Genomic DNA, 20,334 nt, shown 5'->3' on the forward strand with positions numbered 1-20,334 from the left:
GATCCAGCTGAACCCAAACCGAGCGGCAGAGCAACAGTGAACTTATGATCAGGCTGTGATGCACACGGGTGACGCCGCGCTCCTGTAGTCGCATAACCAAAGACTGGCGTGGGATCGGTCCCTGCTGCGCCTCATCTGGAATAACGTCGGGAAAATCCAGAAATTTTCATTAGCGGGTGTTTTTTTTTAAAAGGAGGCGAGCAGTGTGTTGAAATTAATCCCTTTTTGGCAAACGTTTTCCATCGGAAGGGGGTTTTCTGTACTTTGCAGAAGCCAGAGCAGATTTTATTCCGATATCACCAAATATAGGCTGCAATAAGGTAAGAAGTGATTGCCTGCAGATGTAATGTGTGTTGGATGTTTTCAGATTATTACACGCAGGGAGCAGTGGATGGTTTATGTGAATGTGTCACGCATTATTTTTCATATTTTTTCTCCTGTTTGGATGAATGGGGGGATCGAGCAGGAAAAAAAGGGGGCTGGCACACGGGCACCTGCGCATCCTTTAAAATGAAGCCACTGCGTTTTGCCTGGAAACAACCATCAAAAAATGTAATAAAATAAAGACAGTGAGGGATTATTTGACGAATTAACATCAAGATTTGCGCAATTAGTTGCCTTTTTCTGCGCCCTCTGATGTGTGGCACTGCGGTGGCACCGAAGGGAGCTGCTTTGTGTTTTAAAAATAGGTCTGGTTTGGTTATGAAATTTTGTTGTTTTTTTTCCCCCCGATGCGCATGCAAAGATGTCATTAGGTGCAGGATGGTGGGATCTGATCTGAAAATGCTCTCACTGCGTCGTTTCCATCGGAATGCAGCAGCAGCAGCTCCCTCTGCTCTCACAGGAGGCGGTTAGCTTTAATAGCATTAACTCAGATGTCATTGCCCAAAGCGTGAAATAAAACAGCATCTGTTGGCCTCCGTTTGGGGCTGAACAAGTCATTCATACCTGTGGCCTGTGCGATATGAGGCAGATATTTCCTTCCCCCCCTCCCCAGCACACACACCACCTAAAAACACCGCAGTTTGCGCGATGTCGAGCGGTTTGTTCTCAGCTCAACGCTCCGCGGAACAATCCCGTTTTGTCATCTTCCTGCAAAAAAATGTTAGTCCTCAAGGTCATTCACTGTAGCCAATTTTAGAGATTAAACACATGATCGGTTCCTATAATTACCAATCACGCTCGTCGGGATTGGTTAATGGCAAGCAGCGGGTGCACATTAAAGGCTGTGGTTTGCACTGATTTTGGCTGCAGCACACATTTCTGCTGTTTGTTGTGGAAGGCCCGAGCCAATGCAGTGCTGTCTGTGGTGGAGCTGTCCAGCCTGCTGTCATGCTGCTGCTGCTGCTGCTGCTGCTGCAGAGATGTGGACCATATGTTGGTCTCAAGTGGTGGAGGTTCCCACAATGTGCCCTGTGTTCTGGATATGCAAATATTATCCTGCTGTCTCATTTTGTTGAATTATGTATTGAGAATTGACGCATTCTTGGCCACTTTATGTCAATTGCCACATCATGAGTCAATAATTAATGAATGTGGGGCCTCTGACAGGCTGCTCCGGTATGGTTGCTCAAGTTGTCATAATGGTTACTGAGGCCCTTCAGTGTGGATAGCAAACTAATCCAGCATGATTGGTATTTGGATTGCCCACAACTGGCTTAAACACTACATTATATAGGCCTACAGACCACCCAGTTATAAGCTATATTCCCCACTGATCCTGATTAGCGCAGGCCTATGCGCTTTACTCAGGGGTCTGGCTTTAGTGCAGCGGTGCCTCTCGTACAACCAAGCGCAGCCTTTGTTGTCATTGTCGGGTCATAGGACAGTGTTTGCAGTGGAAACTTGATAGCAGCGATCGAACTATTTGATGAACTGGATCTGCTTTGACAGTGATGATCCAGGTCAGTGCTACGCGGACCACAGACTGGCACAAGCAGGCTGAAGGGGACAGAAATAGAACAAGAGCACCAGGGAAATATTTTCTCCCACACAAAAAAAAACACACACATTTTACTCTCTGTACTCGTGTCTGAAGAGGAAATAAAAAAAGGGTTTTCTATGCTGTGCGAGAGATTTTCATACTGCCATCGCTCAAGCATAGATAAATGCATTATTCACGTGTTCTTGCACCACAGGAACCATGGGAAAGCAGAACAGCAAGCTGACTCCCGAGGTGATGGAGGATCTGGTGAAGAGTACAGAGTTTAATGAACATGAGCTGAAGCAGTGGTACAAAGGCTTCCTGAAAGACTGCCCCACTGGCAGGCTGAATCTGGATGAGTTCCAGCAGCTTTATGTCAAGGTTTGTGTGCCTCTCTTCTGAGTTTTAATCACTGCCACGGCTATTCACACATCATAAAAACTGGTGTTTTAAATGCTTTTTAAAGCCCTGCTTGAATTATCGAACACATCTCTCCCACGTTTTACAGTTCTTCCCTTATGGCGATGCATCCAAATTTGCACAACACGCCTTCAGAACCTTTGACAAAAACGGAGACGGGACCATTGATTTCCGAGAGTTCATCTGCGCTCTGTCCATCACATCCCGTGGCAGCTTTGAGCAGAAACTCAACTGGGCCTTCAACATGTATGACCTGGATGGTGACGGCAAAATCACTAGAGTGGAGATGCTGGAGATAATCGAGGTAAGGGATTATCGAGTCATTAAACCCTCGCTCATCAGGGGACTGGCTCTGTTTTTTCGTTGTTATCAGTCTCCTGCACACCTGCAATGCCTTGACTACAGAGGCGGTGTCATAGCGACAAAACTGCAGTTGTATTGAATTACATTGTGCCATTTCTGGAAACACAATCATATAGTAAATCTGATATGTCTCAGTGATATTAGAGCATATTGACAATTCCTGTAGTGATAAATGTGTGTCCGAAGCAACTCGGTGGTTCCCAACCCTTTTTTTGGTTTGACTCTCTAACTCAAGCGCCCTTTCATTGGCACAATCTCTCATGTTTTCATAAAGGGATTATAAACTAGGTGTTATTAAACAGGAATATTTATATAAAAGTGTTGTTGTTTTTTCACATAGGCTACAAGTGAATTGTCAGTGGTTGCTTTGGTCAAATAAGCTGGACGTTTCAAAGATTTAGCCTTTACTGTTGGCTATTTCAACTGTTTATTCATTACTTTTAGCTGGTAATTTCAAACTTTATCCATTAATTTCAACTAACAATGTAAACAGTTTAGTTAAGAATTTCAATTATCTGCTTTAACTATTCAAAGGTATAAACATTTTTGCATTAAAATGCATTAAAATCCCTAAAAACAACTAGACCTATATTATATATTTTCTCGAGTTGTGTAGTTACAGTATCCCAATTGTTTCCAACAGTTTACTCCTGATGACACCTGGCATTATCCCCTTCACCCCCTCTAGCTGCTATATGTTGTTAATGTGTTTAGTCAGTGGTTAACTGACTCAGGTAGATGGACAGCTTACATTATTGTACATTTACCATTAGAATCACACCAGTTTATAATCCTATCCTTGCTTTAGGTTGTTTAATTTAGTTGAATTAATTATTTTAGCTTTCCACACAAGTGCCCTCTACGTTACAAGTACCCCTGGATGGAGATCTACACTTCTATGAAAAAATGAGCACATGTAGGCTTCACTGTATTACATAATAAACAATCCTCAGCTAATTTCTCACTGCGTCTCACCCACAGGCGATCTACAAAATGGTGGGCACTGTGATCATGATGAAGATGAACGAGGATGGTTTGACACCAGAGCAGAGGGTGGACAAGATCTTCAGCAAAATGGATAAGAACAACGACGACCAGATCTCGTTGGACGAGTTCAAAGAGGCGGCGAAGAGCGACCCGTCCATCGTGCTCCTGTTGCAGTGTGACATGCAGAAGTGAGCCCTCCCTGCTCGCTCCTCTCCTTGTCTGTAATCCACACACTCTGGACAGCAGCACATGTTTTAATGTCTCATTAGGTTCTCTGCCATTTCCACAGGAAAAAAAACAATGCTTGGACTATTTTTCAATGGACTCGCTTCTTGTGGTTGTATGCATGAGAATGTCAAATGCTGAATAATTTTGAATATAGCTATAAGATATCATACATTTCTATTTCAAAACATGCCAATGTGATTTGTGCACAGTAACCCTATACATTCTCATTCAACCCTAGCTTGTATATCAGTGGAGCACTGCATTAAATTATGTTCCTGCAGTATTTAGGATCCCCAGTGTTGACTGCTGCAACTACTGTACGCTTTACATAATAGTAACAAAACAATAATTCCTATGATAATTGTAACTGTCTCTACTATCCAGACTTGTTGAGCTCTTGGAGAATAGAGAGGCTCCTGTCTGTTCCAGATGTTTTCACATGATGGAACCAAGAAGAGTAGGTTCTTTGCATGCATATATTATATGTCAAAAAATATAATCTCTTACCTTTTGCATCTTTAGGTGGTTATAAAAGAGAAACCCTCCGGAAATTCATTTAGTATTGTTGCATGGGATGTACAGTATGTGACTCATCAGACTTTCATTACTTCACCTCCAGTAATGTGGGAGCATGCTTCCCTACATTTGACACACGTGTATGTGCGACACTTGAGTTTTTGAAAGATATTTGGGTTGCAGTTGCGGGATAATCTCCGAGGAAGAGCTTTCACATAAACATCGTATTATGTTTTGCTTCAGTGACTTCTGGGATGAAATGTATTTATGGAGCAGCATTCCTTTTATGAATTTATTGTACTGCTGCCGCTTAAACTAGAAGAAAGGCCTAAATTACGGCTGTCAGTAGGCACAGTACTCATGCATTATTCCCCCAAGGATCCAAAATTGGCTTCTTTTTCAGGCTGCTTATGCGATTTAGACTTAAACAACTTAACTCAGTACATATCAACATGTTTACAGAAAGGAAAAGCACTGCAAACTGAGTACAGTTTTGGCTTTTGACCTTATTGCTGGGAGCTCACTCTCTGGGCCGGGGACCTTGTGAGAGGGGCTCCACTTCCAATGCAGCAAAAAAAGGGGGTGGGGAAAGCCTCATATATGTTTACTGGACACACTGCATTCCTACTTATAAAACTTTTTTGTAAGGAGAAACTTTTTATTGAAAGGTCTCATCTTCTAAACTATTCCGTTTGCAACAATCATTAAAGATGCAGGACCCTCAAGAGAGGTGCTTAACAAAGCTTTTGAAAGAGCGTTTTCAGAGCGTGTGAGACGGCAGCTGGATGACGATGTGGGTTCAAGCGAGTTCAGAAATTCTCTTTCAACAGTTTTGCTTCCCCATTTCTAGGCTATGCAAGCATGGACTGAGTGTCTGCTTGTAGTCCACTTACAGTAGTGGAGGTTGCAGAAGCTTTTCACTGTTCTGTCTATAACATAATTGAAACCAACCCTCACATTAGTAATGTCTATCTTATTTACACATTTCAGTCCAGTCACTACGTCAGATTCTTTGTCTAGTAAATGTTTATATCAAATATGAAAAATCATAATACAAGTGACTGTATTCTTTTATACATGTGGCATGTGTTGCACCCAAAAATAATTCTGTAGTGATTAAAATGAATAAACCATCACAAGGCTTTTTCAAAAGACACGATCTATCAGGTGTTATTAATGGAACACGTGAGTGGATATGATGGAAAGTATGACGGATACAAAGGTGTTTTGATTATCCAAAAAAGTTTATTGTAACAAGGATGATGATTTTTGACAGCAATTACAGTTAACTAAGGCTAGATTAGCATTTTAAGAGAGCAATGTTTATGTCAGTATGAGCCCAAATATGATTTAGTTTTAGTTTTTTTTGTTGCTTTTATTAGACTGTAGCAGTTGAAGAGTGACAGGAAGGTGGAGAAAGAGAGAGAGAGAGTGAATGAAATACAGAAAGGGCCACATGTTAGAATTGAACCAGGGGCGCTGCGGTAAAGACTCAGTCTTTGTACATGGGGCACATGTTTTAGCAGGTGAGCTACCAGGGCGCCACTTTAATCAACTTTAATCAGTAATTAAAGGTCCAGTGTGGAGGATTTAGTGGCATCTATTGCAGATCTATAATTGCAGATCTCATCTATGATGTTTCACCCTCCGTTTCTAAGCGTAAAGAAACTACAATGGCTGTAAAATGTGCAAAAAAGAGGCAAACACCCCTATTTAGAGCCCGTCTGTTCCTTCTGGGCTACTGTAGAAACATGGCGGCCTCCACAGGAGGTGACCCCCAGTGTCTGTAGATATAAGCAGCTCATTTTCACAAGGTAACAAAAACACAACAATTCCTAAATTCAACTGTTTAAAAACTAATGAAACTATGATTATTCTATTTTTGCCAACAGAGCCTCCTAAATGTTACACATTGGACCTTTAAAACAAACTTCACAAACAATTTCTTGTTTTTTTTTTTTTTTTTTTACAATTTTCCTGTAAAAATATTAATACTGAGAGGTTGGATAGACTCCTGCGTTCACAGAGTAAAAGTGTTTCTCTGTGGTAACAGACTCTTGAGGTAAAACTAACACAAAAACAGTAAACTGTAGGAAAACATTTTCGGTGTAAGATTTTTAAAGATACTGTCCACTTTTTAAAACACATTAAAAGTAAATTCATATTATCAGTTTTAACAGTCAAAATATAATTATGTCAATTTGCCACATAAAAAAACAAAGTAGAAAATAGAAAGTAGCTCCAGATATCCATTATCTGTTAGAATATTGGAAACAGTATTTTCATGAGAACATATAAAATGTAAAATGTCAGTACCAGACATCCCACCATAACATAACACTACAATCTTAACGCCTGCACGACTTCTGACACACAACACTTCTGTTTTGTTTTGAGCATTTGCATTATTCCTCTAAATAAATTAGTTGAATGACTCGGTAGAGATTTGCTTTCTTTGGCAAGAATCGGACCTTCCCTGTTACAGTACATCCTCTTTCACCACCAGGACACACGCAGAGGCTACTGATGAGATAAATACAATTTGGCTCTTCACTCTGCTACAAACTGAAAAGAATCTCAGTTACTGAGATGCCCAAAATGTTTAAAATGGATGATAAATATTCAGAGTACTAATATTAAGAACAAGGGCCTAGAGTCTGACTCCTAGAAACAGCATTGTTGTTTACACCCAAAGAGACCAAAAAAAGGTTCATCTGACAAACTAAAAAACAAAACATGTCAGAGTGGAAAAAAAACAATAAAATGTTAACAGAATAAGTTAACACACCTCTGTGTCCTGGTGACATAAACCACAATAACACAATTCTTATTATTTACACAGTGTTTCATAAAACAGCCGTGAAACAGCAAACACGTGTGAAATGACGTTTTCAAGCAGCGACACACACATTTACATTTACAGCGACATAAACCAGTGGTTCCCAACCCTTTTTTCCTTAAGGGACTCCTTTTTCTATCATTTAGTAAACTGACGACTTAATAGGTGACATATTTTATGGATATTTCATACTATATTCAAAACTGTACAACGAACAGTGGACTGCAATACGTTTGTGTAAAAGGAGTGATTTGAATGAATTTGGAGCAGATTATTTCCTGTGTCTCTGTATTATGTATTGTTTTAATAATTTTTAACAATCATACATCAGTGTTTTCTTGTCCTTGGCGCTTGACCATTGTCCTATTAGACAATTTACTTTACATTTACTTTTCTTGACAAAAGTAACCAAATACTGCAATATAGGGCAACTGTATATTTTTAAATATATAGCTTTCTAGCTCGCCTTAAAATCAGGAAGGCTTTACGAGCCTCTATGAAGCTTTTGGCGACCCCCAAGTTGTGAACCACTGACATAAACATTCCTGATGTTTCTGCCACTGGAGTTCAGTTCAAACATCTTCGTCCCCTGTTTCACTTTGGAATCTTTCCGGATCCTGAAGCTGGTGGATTTTGATGAGGCTGGATTTGGGAAGATTTCTAAAAGACAAACCACGATTAACATCTGATCAGAGAATAAAGTCTACATAAAAGCAACAGGAAGAAAAGTATGCAGCGGCAGCATGGCGCGGTAATGATTAAACCATTATTATTTATATGATGCAATTAAATCTAATAGTAAAGGACTAATAGCAATTTATGAAATAATATATTTTATGTGATTTTAATAATTTATTAATTATATATAATTTATAATGGTAGAAACAGACATTAGAAAGTAACAAATAGTTTATCATTTAAAACCGGTTTAACACGACCCCATTAATGTCTAAACACTATATTAAGTATGATAAGGAAAAGTCTCACAGAATCTTTTCTTTTAGAGGTGAAAACACAAAAAACAGCTGCAAACAAATTCAACGTTTGACTTGATATTGATTCCTTATATTTAACATGCCTTAATTGGTAAGTAAATTAGATTTTCTTTGGAAAAACAGGGGGGAAAAAACAAAATAAAACATTAATTTGACATGTTGAAACATACCTAAACTGGATCAAAGCATATGTTATAAAAACTGAAGTGGTTATGAATCCAATGGTACCAAGCATTTGATAGAACTCTTTGTAGTTTTTGCAATACAGCTATTTCTGTAACATACTATATTTATTTGTTAGTCACTGGGGGTTACTCATTTTATCCCATAACAATACATTGTAAAACGTCTCTGTGCAGAACAATGGAAATACTGGACCAAAGCAAAGCAACAGAGCAAATAAAGATCTAACCTGTTGTTCTAGAAGTGTTTGCCTTGAAAATAAAATAAGCAACCCCTCGTGACTAATGACTAAAGAAAGGATGGTAAGAAAACCTTTTGCTGCTGTAGCGTCATACTTTGACCAATTAGAAATTCAATGGATCTGTGTAGTAAAGGAAATGTAAAAATCCCACGTGAATATTGATGAGTTAATAAATAATTGCTTCATAAATCATTCTACAGTATCAGTTGAGTAATGCATTACTTTAAAAAAAATGTGCACTGTAATTCATCTGATGGCACACTTTAGCCTCCGTACAGGAAACAAAGGATGAAAAAGTTATGTCAAATGTAAAAGTAAAAGTAAATTAAGGACAGCATGTAAACAGAGTCAAACATTAAGAAGAACGTCACCTGGTGGTGAGGGGCGTAATGAAGACAAACTGTCGAAGGTGCTGCCGCTCCGACAGCTCCAGGAGGAGATCCAGAGAGATTCTGCGATTGTGCATATCCTGCGTAAAAAGCAGAAAGTGAGTCGAAGTCAAACTTACATTACTCGTTTAATTCAAATTGTGCTCGTGAAATCACACAGTGTGTGTCTCTGTGCGCTCACCATGTAGACGTCGAACTCATCGAGGCATCTGAAGGGAGATTCTGTGATCTCCCACAGCGAGAGCATGAAGCAAACGGTGGAGAAGGAGCGTTCACCACCAGACAGCGACCTCATGTCACTCACGCCATCATCCTCCCTGCCCGGAGGCTTCACCTTCACCAGAACAGATTTGTGTTTTACTTTTGAGTTTCCATAATTAAAAAAGGCTAGTGCCCGTAGCAGCTTCCAGAGTTTTAGGATGGGAGAGAGAAAAGGGATGACGTGCACATGATAAGCATCGTGGTCCCCAGGAGGCTTACTAACTTTGAAATAAAGTGTATTTAGGTCATTAGTTTTAAGAGTTTTCCGATGTCTTTATATTGTATTTTTTCTTCAATATGACGTACTGTGTATTCCAATTAAATATATCATTAATTCTGTTTCCATTAATAAACAACCACGCCACACAATAAATTCTGCAAAACAAACACAGGAACAAACTTTCTAAATATTTTATAAAAAAAAACAAAAAACAGACTTACCGAGATTGAGAGCGTCTCATTGTTGTGATCAAAAACCATAGAGCCACAGCAGTTCATCTTTATCAGGAAGTTATTAAAGTATAGCTTGCATCTGACAGAGAGGGACCTTCAGGAAGAAGAAGAAACAATCAGAGAAAAACTTTCCACTGCCAGTAAACACCATAATTATGTATTTCTGAATTGTTGTTGTTAGTAGAGGGTTATTTACCTACGCATTACTTTGTATCTGTTCTGCCTGTCTGACATGATGTTATCGAGTCGATCGATGAACCTCCGCAGGTCTCTCACTTGGTTGGTTTTCTGTCTGTAGAGCGCGAGGGCCTCGGCGTACTCCCTAATGAGGACACAGGACGGAAAATGGTGTAGCCTAAATTTTTCTTATTCCAGAATAAGGCCAGAAGATGATTTAGTGATGGCCAACGGGCAGATTGGATTGAAGTATACAGTAAAAAAAAAAACTGTCAGTGGCAGAAGAAATCTCACTGGATGAGTTAAACCTCAGTGGGCAGAAACACATTTTTGTCTGATTTGATTACTGAAGCTGAAATCTAGTGAAGTGAACCTCCTTTATATCTTTAAACTAAAAAAAACTAGCAGTAATTATTTTAACTGGCCTGAAGTGTTCAGATCCTTTATTTAAGTAAAAGTAGATTTTCCACACTGTAAAAATGCTGCATTGCAAATAAAAGTCAAGCATTGAAAATATTACTTAAATGCACACGTATCATCAGAAAAATGTCCTTTAAGTATCAAAAGTATATATACAATATAATTATATTTATATTTCTGGTGCATTAATGTGTAAGTTTGCTGTTGTAGCTGGTTGAGGTGAAGCCAATATTGACAATTTTATAGACTGTTGGGTAATTTTATTAATAACAATGCATCACATTTTGTTAATTTTATGTTTTGTATGTAAACACAGTAAAAAGTACATTACTATTTTCTGAAATGTGGTGTAGTAAAAGTAAAAAAAGCATAAAATGTTATAATACAAGAGTATATATCAAACTGTATTTCAAGTATTATATAAATATAATAGCATAAAATGGAAATACTCAAGTAAAATTTGAGTACCTTAAAGTTGTAGTAAGTATTTTATGTATGCATTATTATATTCAATGATATATTTAATCTTTCATTTGCAGTCAGCCAAATCTCTCATGGTAAAACTGTGGCACTGAGGTTCAACCATTAAAATGAGCCTCTGGGAAATTTTTTGCACAAACAAGATCTTTCTTTGTTGACAGTGAAGTAAAACAACGTCCCAGATGTCTTTAGAAAGCCGGCGATTTCTCACCTGACCACCTGCTCCTGCTCGCCGTGGCTGCTCTCGTACACCTTGAGCTTCTTCTTCAGTCGAGTGATTTCCATGTCGATGCTCTTGGTGCTGCCGGTCACCTGCTGCCGCTCAGGGCTGATCTCTGTGGCTTTGGTCACATATTCCTGTCATCAAATATGAAGTCTGACGATGTGAATTTTGCCAGGGACAGCTACAGTAGCCTGGATGCAGCAAATCATCTCTTTGGATGGGTTTACTAACTGCTTTTTACCTGTATACCTCAGTATAGTTAAAGTGCAACAGCCAGGCTTAATGTACACATAGTGTCGCTAGAAAAAGCTCCAATATATGCAAATAAAGAACTAAATGTTGAACAAATTGAGTACAGCTCCTCTAACCTGTAACTCTTCTTCTCTTACGGTGAGGTCATTTTTCATAGCTTGGATGTTGTCTTCATGAGCCTTCAGTTTGTTTTCTAAAATCTTGAGGTTTCGTTCATGTTTTGTGCACTCATTCTCCAGCTTCAGCTGCTCGTCCTTTAGGGTCAACAAACAATAATAATCAGTTTCACTACCAATACTTTTAAAGGTTCCCACCCTGTTCCCTCAAGGGATCCAGTTTCTATCATTTGGTAAAGTGTTCAATACTGTCCAAATAGTGAACTCAGTAACTGCAGAAATTTGTATAAAACGAGTGATTTAGATACATTTTGAGCAGATTATTTCCTGTTCTCTGTCTGTAAATGTATATATTTATATTTTTTATCATTTTTAACAATCATACATACTTAACAGGCTTCTTACTTGACAAATTCAGTGTTTTCTTGTCCCTGGTGCTTGCCCATTCTATGTGTATTTAACCTCTTTCTTACACAACAGAAATATGCCTTGAACAGCATCTTTAGACTTGTGACTCAAAGTAACACAACAAAGCTCTACTGTACCTTTAACGGCTCCATGTCGTCAGGAAGCTGATCAATCCGCTCTCTAACAGACGAGTACTTGGACTCTACGTCCTCTAATAATTTCCGATATTTGTCAAACTCTGCCTTTGCTTCATGAACAGTCTCCTTTTCAACATCGATTTTCTGTCTGTTCTCTTGGGCAACTTCCTCCTGCAATAAGTATTTGAAAGTGTTAGACTTACATAATCCCTGGTAGGATTTATGTCTGTTTGGGTGCAAATAAAAACAAAAAAGTGATCACCAAGGAGCTGATGTCATCGATTTGCTCCTCACCAGCAGTCTCAAGGTCAGTTATTGTTGCCTTGACTTGATTCATAGAGGCCTGCAGTGACAATCAAAGAAAACCTGAAATTATTTCAAATTTTATCTTCAAAAATCTTGATTAATCACACTAGCAAAACAGAATTAATATGCTCAATCTTTCTCTCGCAGAGGGAAGGAGAGAGAAAGCAAGAACAGGAGTGATAGTGTGAAAATGACAAGACTGAGAAGAGTGAAATATAAACTACACAGTACAAAGTTACACCAGGTTATTGTTCCCGGTTCACTGACCAGAGTCTTCTTCAGGGCCATGATGGTGCTGTTCAGCCTGCTCTCCATGCTTACGATTTCCTCAGACACAGAGGTCACATGGAGCTGAAACCTGGACAGCTGAGCCTGGAGATTCTCCAGGTCTGACTCCAACATACTGTGACAGGCAGGATCGATTTGTATCTCAAATCCAAAACACACAGTGAATTTACCACATTTCTTAAAATAAACTTCTGGTACTAAAAGGTCAAAGTCACATTACACCTCTTTTGAAAACTCCAAAACCCAACAGAACTCACTCTGTGCAGTCGAGCACAACCCAATCTCCCTTTGACATAACAGGAGAGCCAGACTGATTACCAAAATGGTGGCCTTTATAGTGAGTTTATGAGCTGGATCGAGAATTTCTATGTGGCTTGTGCACCGCTATGACTATGCAACACACTAATTTAACAAATACATTTTCAACCAATTCTCGTTGACATTGCTGAGAGCTGCTGCTTCTCTCTTACTGTCACACTGTGTTGGACTGCTAAGCTTTGCAGTGACTCCAATACATTACCACAAACATTTATTTTTGCATTATATACCGGAAAAAGGCTGTTTTCATATCAGCGCATATCGGATATTATATACTCCGATATCATTATGATACTGATATGTCTGCAACAGGCCAGTATTGGCAAACAGATATCCTGCTTTGGCTGTACATAAGAAAGGGAAATCCAGCACACTGTACATCATATAATGTTAATAACATCATGGAGTTTTTCTTAATTTATGGAAATAGTAGATGAGAACATCAATAAAACACTAAACATGAAGCTAGATCTAGCACCCGGTCATCTCAGCTTAGCATAAAGACTGGAAACAGAGGGAAACAGATAGCTTGACTCATATTAAACAAATGAGGTATGGTGGATGGATGCTGGTTGTAGTCTCAAGAGGTATCAATCTTTTCATGTGGGCACAAGCGTATTTTCCAAAATGTCTAAACTGGTCCTTAAAATAAAATTTTTAATTGAAGGGAAAGGTCGATGGTTTAAAAATCAACAATGCTTTCATTCAAAATCCACCTACGGATAGTCTTTCATTGTTAAATCTAATCAACTTTCATTATTCTCTGGGCTGCAGGTGGTTTATTATGGATTAGATGTTTAATTTTTTGATGTGTTGACTCTCCTGTCTGCCTCTTTAGTTAATGAGTCTACAGTTTTGACAGGATGAAGCGCCGTCTGTTTGACAGAATCTGCTCTTAAAATCCAGGTCACTGCCAGCAGCTGGTTTAAACTTGTATTTCAGGCTAGATTTTTTTTCCTTCCCTAAAACTGTCATTAAATATGTATTTGGGCATTTTTCTCTTCTCCTTTTTACGACCTTTTTTTTTTCATGACATAAAAATAGCCTTGTTACCTTATTTCAGCCTCGAGATCCCCGCCAAGATATTTGGCCATGCTGAAGTCGGAGGTGTAATAACGGTTGGGATACACCTGATCTCCCTCAACAGTGAAAGCTTCACGGCAGTTTTTAGGTGGCCGTCCTTGCTGCATGACCTTCCTCGCTTTGTCTTTTTCCTTTGATAAAACACAGATCAGATGGTGATCAGACGGTGATCAATCCTGAAATGACTCAACATGCAAATACTCAGCATCAACACGCATTGACATACTAACTCTGATTATCAGAATTGATTCTATCCCCCTCATATCGATCAGGCAGTTGATGATAACTGGGTTTGACGCAATGATAGTGTCCAGCACAGATGGGTATTCTGGATGATATGCTTTCCTACAGGAGGAAAACAAAATATAGCTTTAAAATGTGTCGAAAAGAAAGGTCAACAAATGTGAAAAAGAAAAAAAATGCTGCCGCTGCTGACCGTCCGTGTATGTTGTAAACTTTTTCAGAGAAAGGGCTGACGATGATCTGTGGCCTGGTGCCCTTTGGATAATAGCGAGCCATCAGCTCCTGGAGGACCGTCTCGTCCTTGTAGTTGTCACAGCAGAAAGCCTTCATGAAGCTCCGCAGACAGCACTCCACGGCCACAGCCAGCGTGGGATCCTTCAAACTGATACACGTCCCTGAGAGGAAACACAGACCGTCATTTACTCATTTGACTATATGTCTACACATTACTACACATGCAACACTGGCAGGGGAGGAGAGGAAGAAACATTGTCTGACTAATGATATTTTACAGTTTTGTTAATGGCGTGCTGTGAAAAAAATCAATAAACAGTTAGTAAAAAGTCACCTATTGGACCGACTGGTCTCTTGAGGAAGCGTCCTGTGGCATACGCCTCAGCAATCGAATCCAGAAGGTCGGGTACATGATCTCCAAACCGCTTCAGCTTGTTTGATCGACTGGCAAGGAGCTGATTCTTCCTCTTCAGTTTGGACGCGTACAAAACCTGGATGTTTCTTTCCTCCAGTCTAATCAACAGGAACAGAGCTCGATCAGGGAATGTCACTGGAATGCAGATGTACTTTGTTCTCACTCAAATCACCGTCACACACACGTGTACCTCAGCTTGTCCCGTTCTTCCCTTCCTTTGAAAAGTGCCTGATGTTTGTTCTTGATCTCTTGGTTCAGCTGTGAGCAGGTTTTGTCTAGCTCTGCAAGCTGCTCTTTCAGACTGGATATTTTCTTCTGTTGTTTCATGTATTCTGTCTCTCCATCATTGTTCAGAATCACACTAAAATACAGTGAAAGAAGATACATGAATGCATGTATTTGTATGAAGGATAAAGACATTCAGAGATTGTTTGACCTTTCTACTCCCCCCCTACCTTGTTTTTGCCTTGTTAATTTTCTCCTGGAGAAGGTTTTGTTCCTGCTCTGACTGTTTGAGCTTGTTCAGAGCCCGGAAATAAACAAGCTGTGGGAAAAGATTACGTCACTTTGACCGATATAAATAATTTATATTTTTGAATTTTAAAAACAGCAGCTATGCACAGACACAGGACCATCGTGTTTTTGCAATCAGTACCTCCTGTTCCTTGTGAGCTTTGCTAATGGTCTTCACTTGCTCTTTTAACTTGACGCTGTCCTGCGATAGAGACTCTTGTTCCTCTTTCAGACTGTCAACTCTGCTTTTGATGCACTGGAGCTTCTTTTCCACTTGTGTGACTCTAGTCTGTGCGATAGATTTAAGAAAGAGTGAAAGTTCCTTTAAAGACAACATCTGCAAGCTAGTGCAAGTAGTAGTTTTTTTTCCCAATAGAGGACATCTACTGTAAACATTACAATGCAGCATGTGAATTAAGGGCAGTCGGTTTATACATTAGTAAAAGTTTGAAGGGCTCTAACTTTTATAAATAGACTTGTATATATTATAGAGAATAGAAACACTTATGACTAACCTGACACAGCTGAAGGTTGTCCTGATGTTTGTAGTTATTCTCTTCCTTTTCAATGTCCTCCTTCAGCTGCTGTACGAACTGTTCCTTCTCTCTGACCTGAGAGTCATAAAATAAAATTACCATAATTCATCTTCTTCAAAATAATGAAAAGGAAATATTGGGCAATGTATTCTTTCACTTTTTCTTTTCACACTCCCTAAACACTCTTCAAAATAAAAAAAAAGAAGAAATGTAGGTTTTTTATACAATGACATCAGATAAACTCTTACCAAACACCATGCCATTGCTTTCTTCAGATTCTCCAAAACCACCTTCATCTCACTGAAGGACGACAAATTCTCATACCTCTCTTTCTTCTGTAGAAACTCTTGTTTCAGGTCCTTGAGAGACTGAACACAGAGAGCTTAAATAATTAGATTTTCTTTCAGCAAAAGAATGTATTGAAATTACACGTATCAACAGCAGGGAAGCAAGCAAACCTTTATCTGTGTAGCAAATAAAACCAAGAGAGAACCAAAGAAAGATGGGGTTTTGAAACATTTGGAAAGTGGAAAATGGAAAGTATATTCACTCAAGTTCTATACTTATGTACCCGTTTTAATAAATGTCTACATGTGTAGCATTTTAATAAATACCACACACTGAATACATATTACCATTTTAAAAGCTTACTAAAATTTCCTGTTCAAGATGGTTTCAGGTTTGTGTGCTGGATACTGTACCTCCTCCTGCTTCTCAACCTGCTGTCTGGTGACTGTTTTGGTGTGCTTGATGTGGATGTAATCCCTTTTCATCTGTTCCAGCAGAGTTGCTTTCATGAAGAACTGTGAAAGAGGCCAAAAAATATTATATTATCCTCGCTTAATACAGGCGTAATCTTAAAATGTAAAGCTCATAAGGAATATTTGCTCTACCTTATACTTGTCCGATTCACTTTTTGAATGCAGGAACTGTTTACTCATTTCTTGGTTGAGAATGGACACTGGGTTATCCAACTGGAATACACAAAACAAACAGGTATGATTACGTTGCAGTAAGTAGGATGTGTTTGCAACAAGCATGAACTACAGTTACGTAAATCAATAAATCAATAAAATAAGTGAAAGTACCTGGATGTTGAAGTGGTCCAAAATGGCCGTCAACTCCTCCTTCTTGGTTGAGATAAGTTGTCCTAAAATACAAGAGAGAAGTGGTTCATTTTTCAGTTAAAATTGTGAGGATTTAACGCGTTTCTTGGTCATGTCTAACAAACCGAATCTGACTGTAGCGGCCACTGTAGTTTCTCCTACACACGTCACAGCCTGGCGCACTGGTGCAGAGCAGTTCAACATTCTTTTATTTATAAAAAAAAACTCTGACATTTACAACTGAAAAACATCAGTCCAACTGTGAATGTAAATATGTCTCATTTTTACATTCACACTAGGACGGATGGTACAAAACAGTGAAACAGTGCCTCGGACATAAAATGCACACGTGGGAGTTTATAGAGGAACATTCCTGACCGAGAGAAAAATGTATACAGCTCCGAGGGATCCTTGACGTGCTTTGTCTTCACGCCCAAGTGTGTTTGGTTTAACTGACATTTACGAAAGGTTTAATAAGGCTTGGGCACATCAGGAAAAAAAATACCTGACTTGCTCCTCAGCCTGCAGGTCCGACATCCATCACAAGAGATCCGGTGCTCAACTGAGATGCATTCGCCGTAGACGTCCCTTTTATAAGCATCTGGTCCTCTGTTTCTCAGCCTTATTGTTATATCTGCAGTACTAAAAGAGCAGATTATACTGTAATGGCATTGTAGGACAAGTGCCCCCACTGGTAAGCAAACAAAATGACAGCCTTTCCAACGACATCATACTGAGTGATGAGTCTTACTTTTCACCCGTCTTCACAAAATCCTTCAGCGACACTCCTCTGTTTGTGAAAGTGGCCTTTCCACCGAGGCCTACAATCAAAGCAGTCAGGATTGCGCTCTTTCCGCCTGGGAATTAAATTGGAAACAAAAAAAACAAAGGTTTGAATCACTGCATGAGGGGATACCACTACCAGGAAGAAGGCTGTGAGTTTAAGCCTGCTGCTGGTCAGCTATGTCAGTTACAGCACTAATTTGCATCCAGGGATTAACGTTGCACAAGAGGACTGCAGTTCTTTAAACCAATCACAAAGAAGTCAGTGTTTTCTTCCCTGTAACAGTATGATGATGAGTTCAGACCTTTTCTCCGCCGATGGCACAGCGCTAAAACAAACGGATCCGGGTCTGGCAACACGAGACTGGGACAACACAGACATCACCAGCTTACAGGCAGAATTTAAGACCGTATGCAAATAAATACAAATGAATCCACCAAAGGTATTAAGACATCTGAGCAAACAAATTTTAGTTTAGAGTTAAATGGTTTCTTTTGCCAAATGTTGAACCGCTTTCTGATTTCACCGATTTCTCAGTGTTATTTTGCCTCTACGGACGATGCATCTTTAAATATCTAACGTCTATTAAAAAACAAAGCATATCTCTGGATATTACTCTGATGCGACAGATATGACTTCCTTTTTCAGTTCCAGCTTTCACTTGTGGAGATTTATGCAGAGCAAACTGATTATTTTCAGGTTTTGGACTCTTTTTAAAAAATTATTATGTTTTGGGGGCATTTTAATACCTTTATTAAATAGGGATTGGGGAGATAAGCATTTTCATCCTTGTTTTTAGGACATTTTACATACCAAACGCTTAATTAAGATTAACTGATAATGAAAATAGTCATTAGTTGCATAGTGAATTGACAGTCAACGCAGTAATAATTTGTATATAATGTGATTTTCTTGGTGTGCTCTGTACACTCAACATCTATTGCACGGATCTCTCCTCTGTGTCTCTTCCTGAGGTTATAAAAGGTTCTTTTTTGGAAACAGATTGTAAACACTGAGGCCAATTGTGATTATGAGCTATATAAATATAATCTGAACTGACTAAAAACACACAAGGAACACAGTCAACAGGAGATTTAAAAAAAAAAGCTTGGTCCTTACTCCCATTGTTGCCGACAATGAAATTCACATTGGGCCCAAACTGGAAGGGACCGAGCAAATGGTGACACATGAAATTCTTCAGAGTGACGCTTTCAATGAGGCCGATATCTCCCTGGAAATACACACAGGAGACAATATTTAGCTGTTAATGAGCTGATGGGAAGCAAAGAAACAGAGTTAGTGCTTGATGGGGGAATTACTCACGGTGGCAGAGTGAGCGCCGCTGGAGGACGGTCTCTGATGGTTCGTGTCGTCTGGTGCATCTTCGATACCCACAGCTGTCACTCTGCGGCTCTTGACAGCTGTCGCATCACTGATCACTTTGCCTTTCCTCTTACTCATTTCGAAAAACAAGTCACTGGAAATAGAATTAAGAGATTAAAAACACTAATATCTGTACTTTGTTATTTCTTCACCTTAAGACAAATAAGACTCTTTAGGTTAGTCTGGAGTTTAAAGTCAGGTTTCACTCCATCTGTAAGTTTTTACTGATCAGTCTGTAGGGGTTTAACTGATTACAGATCTGTTCTTGGTGCACGTTTGTGATGTTTTATGTGCTTTGTGTTGCACTGAAGAAAAAGATGACCAAAAAAACCACACATTTGGTGTGATCAGCTGTTACTTATGTCAATCACCCCGTGCCCTGAACAAGTTCTTCAAGTTCCTCCTTTGCATAAACTGAGTTTTGCTATTTTGAGACGTGCAGAAATGTGACGTCAGACACAACTGCGGGGGCAATACTTGAAGACGACGAGTAGCTCTAAAGAATGCAATTGCAAACACTGGTTTCAAAGAGTGAGCATGTAGGAAAAAATAAATGTGAGGCTTTGTCTTCAAGCCCAGGAAGCCACGTACTGAAACCAGCAACAACAGCAGGTGTTATTGTGTAACACAGCCCTGCAGATTCACATTTTACTGCAGCTTCTCTGCTTCCTAATGTTTCCTCACTGTTTCACACTGAGATTAAGATTCATCAGGCCTCGATAAACCTATTTTAAAAACGTCTTGTGCTCTAATTTACTACTCTAAAAGTCAAACAAGTTCTGGCATATCCAGAAGGTTTGCAAAGTCAGCTGAACAGGCTGACTTTTTCCCATTTCTTTAAGACAACACACCAAAGTCCAGTATTGCCCTTTGACTTACAGCCACTGAGGCAGCAACAGGTGAATTCAAAACACTTTTTAAGAAAACTTGTGGTACACTTTAGCTTTTCTGGATCACAAACAAATTATGACAAGCTGGTTATAAACTTCGCCTACCATTGTGCGATTGCCTGTGTGTGCAGCCTGCAAAAATAACATGGTCATGTTCAGGAGACGGTAGACCGTTTTAAGACTTCCTGGTCGGAGTGCACTGAGCTGCAGCTGCAGTGACAGT

General features: G+C 39.3%; 2 protein-coding genes across 3 annotated transcripts; one reads left to right on the forward strand and one right to left on the reverse strand.

Moving 5' to 3' along the window:
* On the forward strand, positions 1–5,592 carry vsnl1b (visinin-like 1b). Its single transcript, XM_051391224.1, has 4 exons — positions 1–320; positions 2,139–2,305; positions 2,433–2,648; positions 3,689–5,592. The coding sequence occupies exons 2-4, from the start codon at positions 2,144–2,146 to the stop codon at positions 3,884–3,886; spliced, it is 576 nt and encodes a 191-aa protein (XP_051247184.1). The 5' UTR covers positions 1–320; positions 2,139–2,143; the 3' UTR covers positions 3,887–5,592.
* A 71-nt stretch (positions 5,593–5,663) lies between these two features.
* Positions 5,664–20,326, reverse strand: smc6 (structural maintenance of chromosomes 6). Of its 2 annotated transcripts, XM_051391207.1 has the most exons (27): positions 20,217–20,326; positions 19,162–19,315; positions 18,958–19,069; positions 17,806–17,911; positions 17,560–17,696; positions 17,037–17,098; positions 16,842–16,922; positions 16,650–16,751; positions 16,197–16,316; positions 15,928–16,023; positions 15,555–15,701; positions 15,355–15,443; positions 15,090–15,260; positions 14,819–14,997; positions 14,444–14,645; positions 14,238–14,352; positions 13,978–14,138; positions 12,586–12,721; positions 12,275–12,355; positions 12,013–12,183; positions 11,468–11,605; positions 11,088–11,233; positions 9,996–10,121; positions 9,788–9,893; positions 9,267–9,419; positions 9,068–9,165; positions 5,664–7,937 (listed from the first exon to the last, which is right to left on the reverse strand). In XM_051391207.1, the coding sequence occupies exons 2-27, from the start codon at positions 19,297–19,299 to the stop codon at positions 7,850–7,852; spliced, it is 3,261 nt and encodes a 1,086-aa protein (XP_051247167.1). In that variant the 5' UTR covers positions 19,300–19,315; positions 20,217–20,326; the 3' UTR covers positions 5,664–7,849. The 2 variants fall into 2 exon arrangements, 1 of the variants encoding a protein (XP_051247167.1); XR_007882407.1 differs by lacking the exons at positions 5,664–7,937; positions 9,068–9,165 and having other exon boundaries at positions 9,276–9,419; positions 10,000–10,121.
* Positions 20,327–20,334: the final 8 nt, after the last annotated feature.

Source organism: Dicentrarchus labrax, unplaced genomic scaffold (genome assembly GCF_905237075.1).
Source record: "Dicentrarchus labrax unplaced genomic scaffold, dlabrax2021, whole genome shotgun sequence".
In the NCBI taxonomy this organism is placed as follows: domain Eukaryota; kingdom Metazoa; phylum Chordata; class Actinopteri; family Moronidae; genus Dicentrarchus; species Dicentrarchus labrax.

Excerpts from the sequence above, each read along its gene's own strand:
- vsnl1b (XM_051391224.1), top strand. The coding sequence starts at position 2,144 with ATGGGAAAGCAGAACAGCAAGCTGACTCCCGAGGTGATGGAGGATCTG. Across the intron at positions 2,306-2,432 it reads TCCAGCAGCTTTATGTCAAG|TTCTTCCCTTATGGCGATGC; the intron begins GTTTGTGTGCCT and ends CACGTTTTACAG. Across the intron at positions 2,649-3,688 it reads AGATGCTGGAGATAATCGAG|GCGATCTACAAAATGGTGGG; the intron begins GTAAGGGATTAT and ends TCTCACCCACAG.
- smc6 (XM_051391207.1), bottom strand. The coding sequence starts at position 19,299 with ATGAGTAAGAGGAAAGGCAAAGTGATCAGTGATGCGACAGCTGTCAAG. Across the intron at positions 14,353-14,443 it reads GTTTACAACATACACGGACG|GAAAGCATATCATCCAGAAT; the intron begins GTCAGCAGCGGC and ends TTCCTCCTGTAG. Across the intron at positions 9,166-9,266 it reads ATGAGTTCGACGTCTACATG|GATATGCACAATCGCAGAAT; the intron begins GTGAGCGCACAG and ends CTTTTTACGCAG.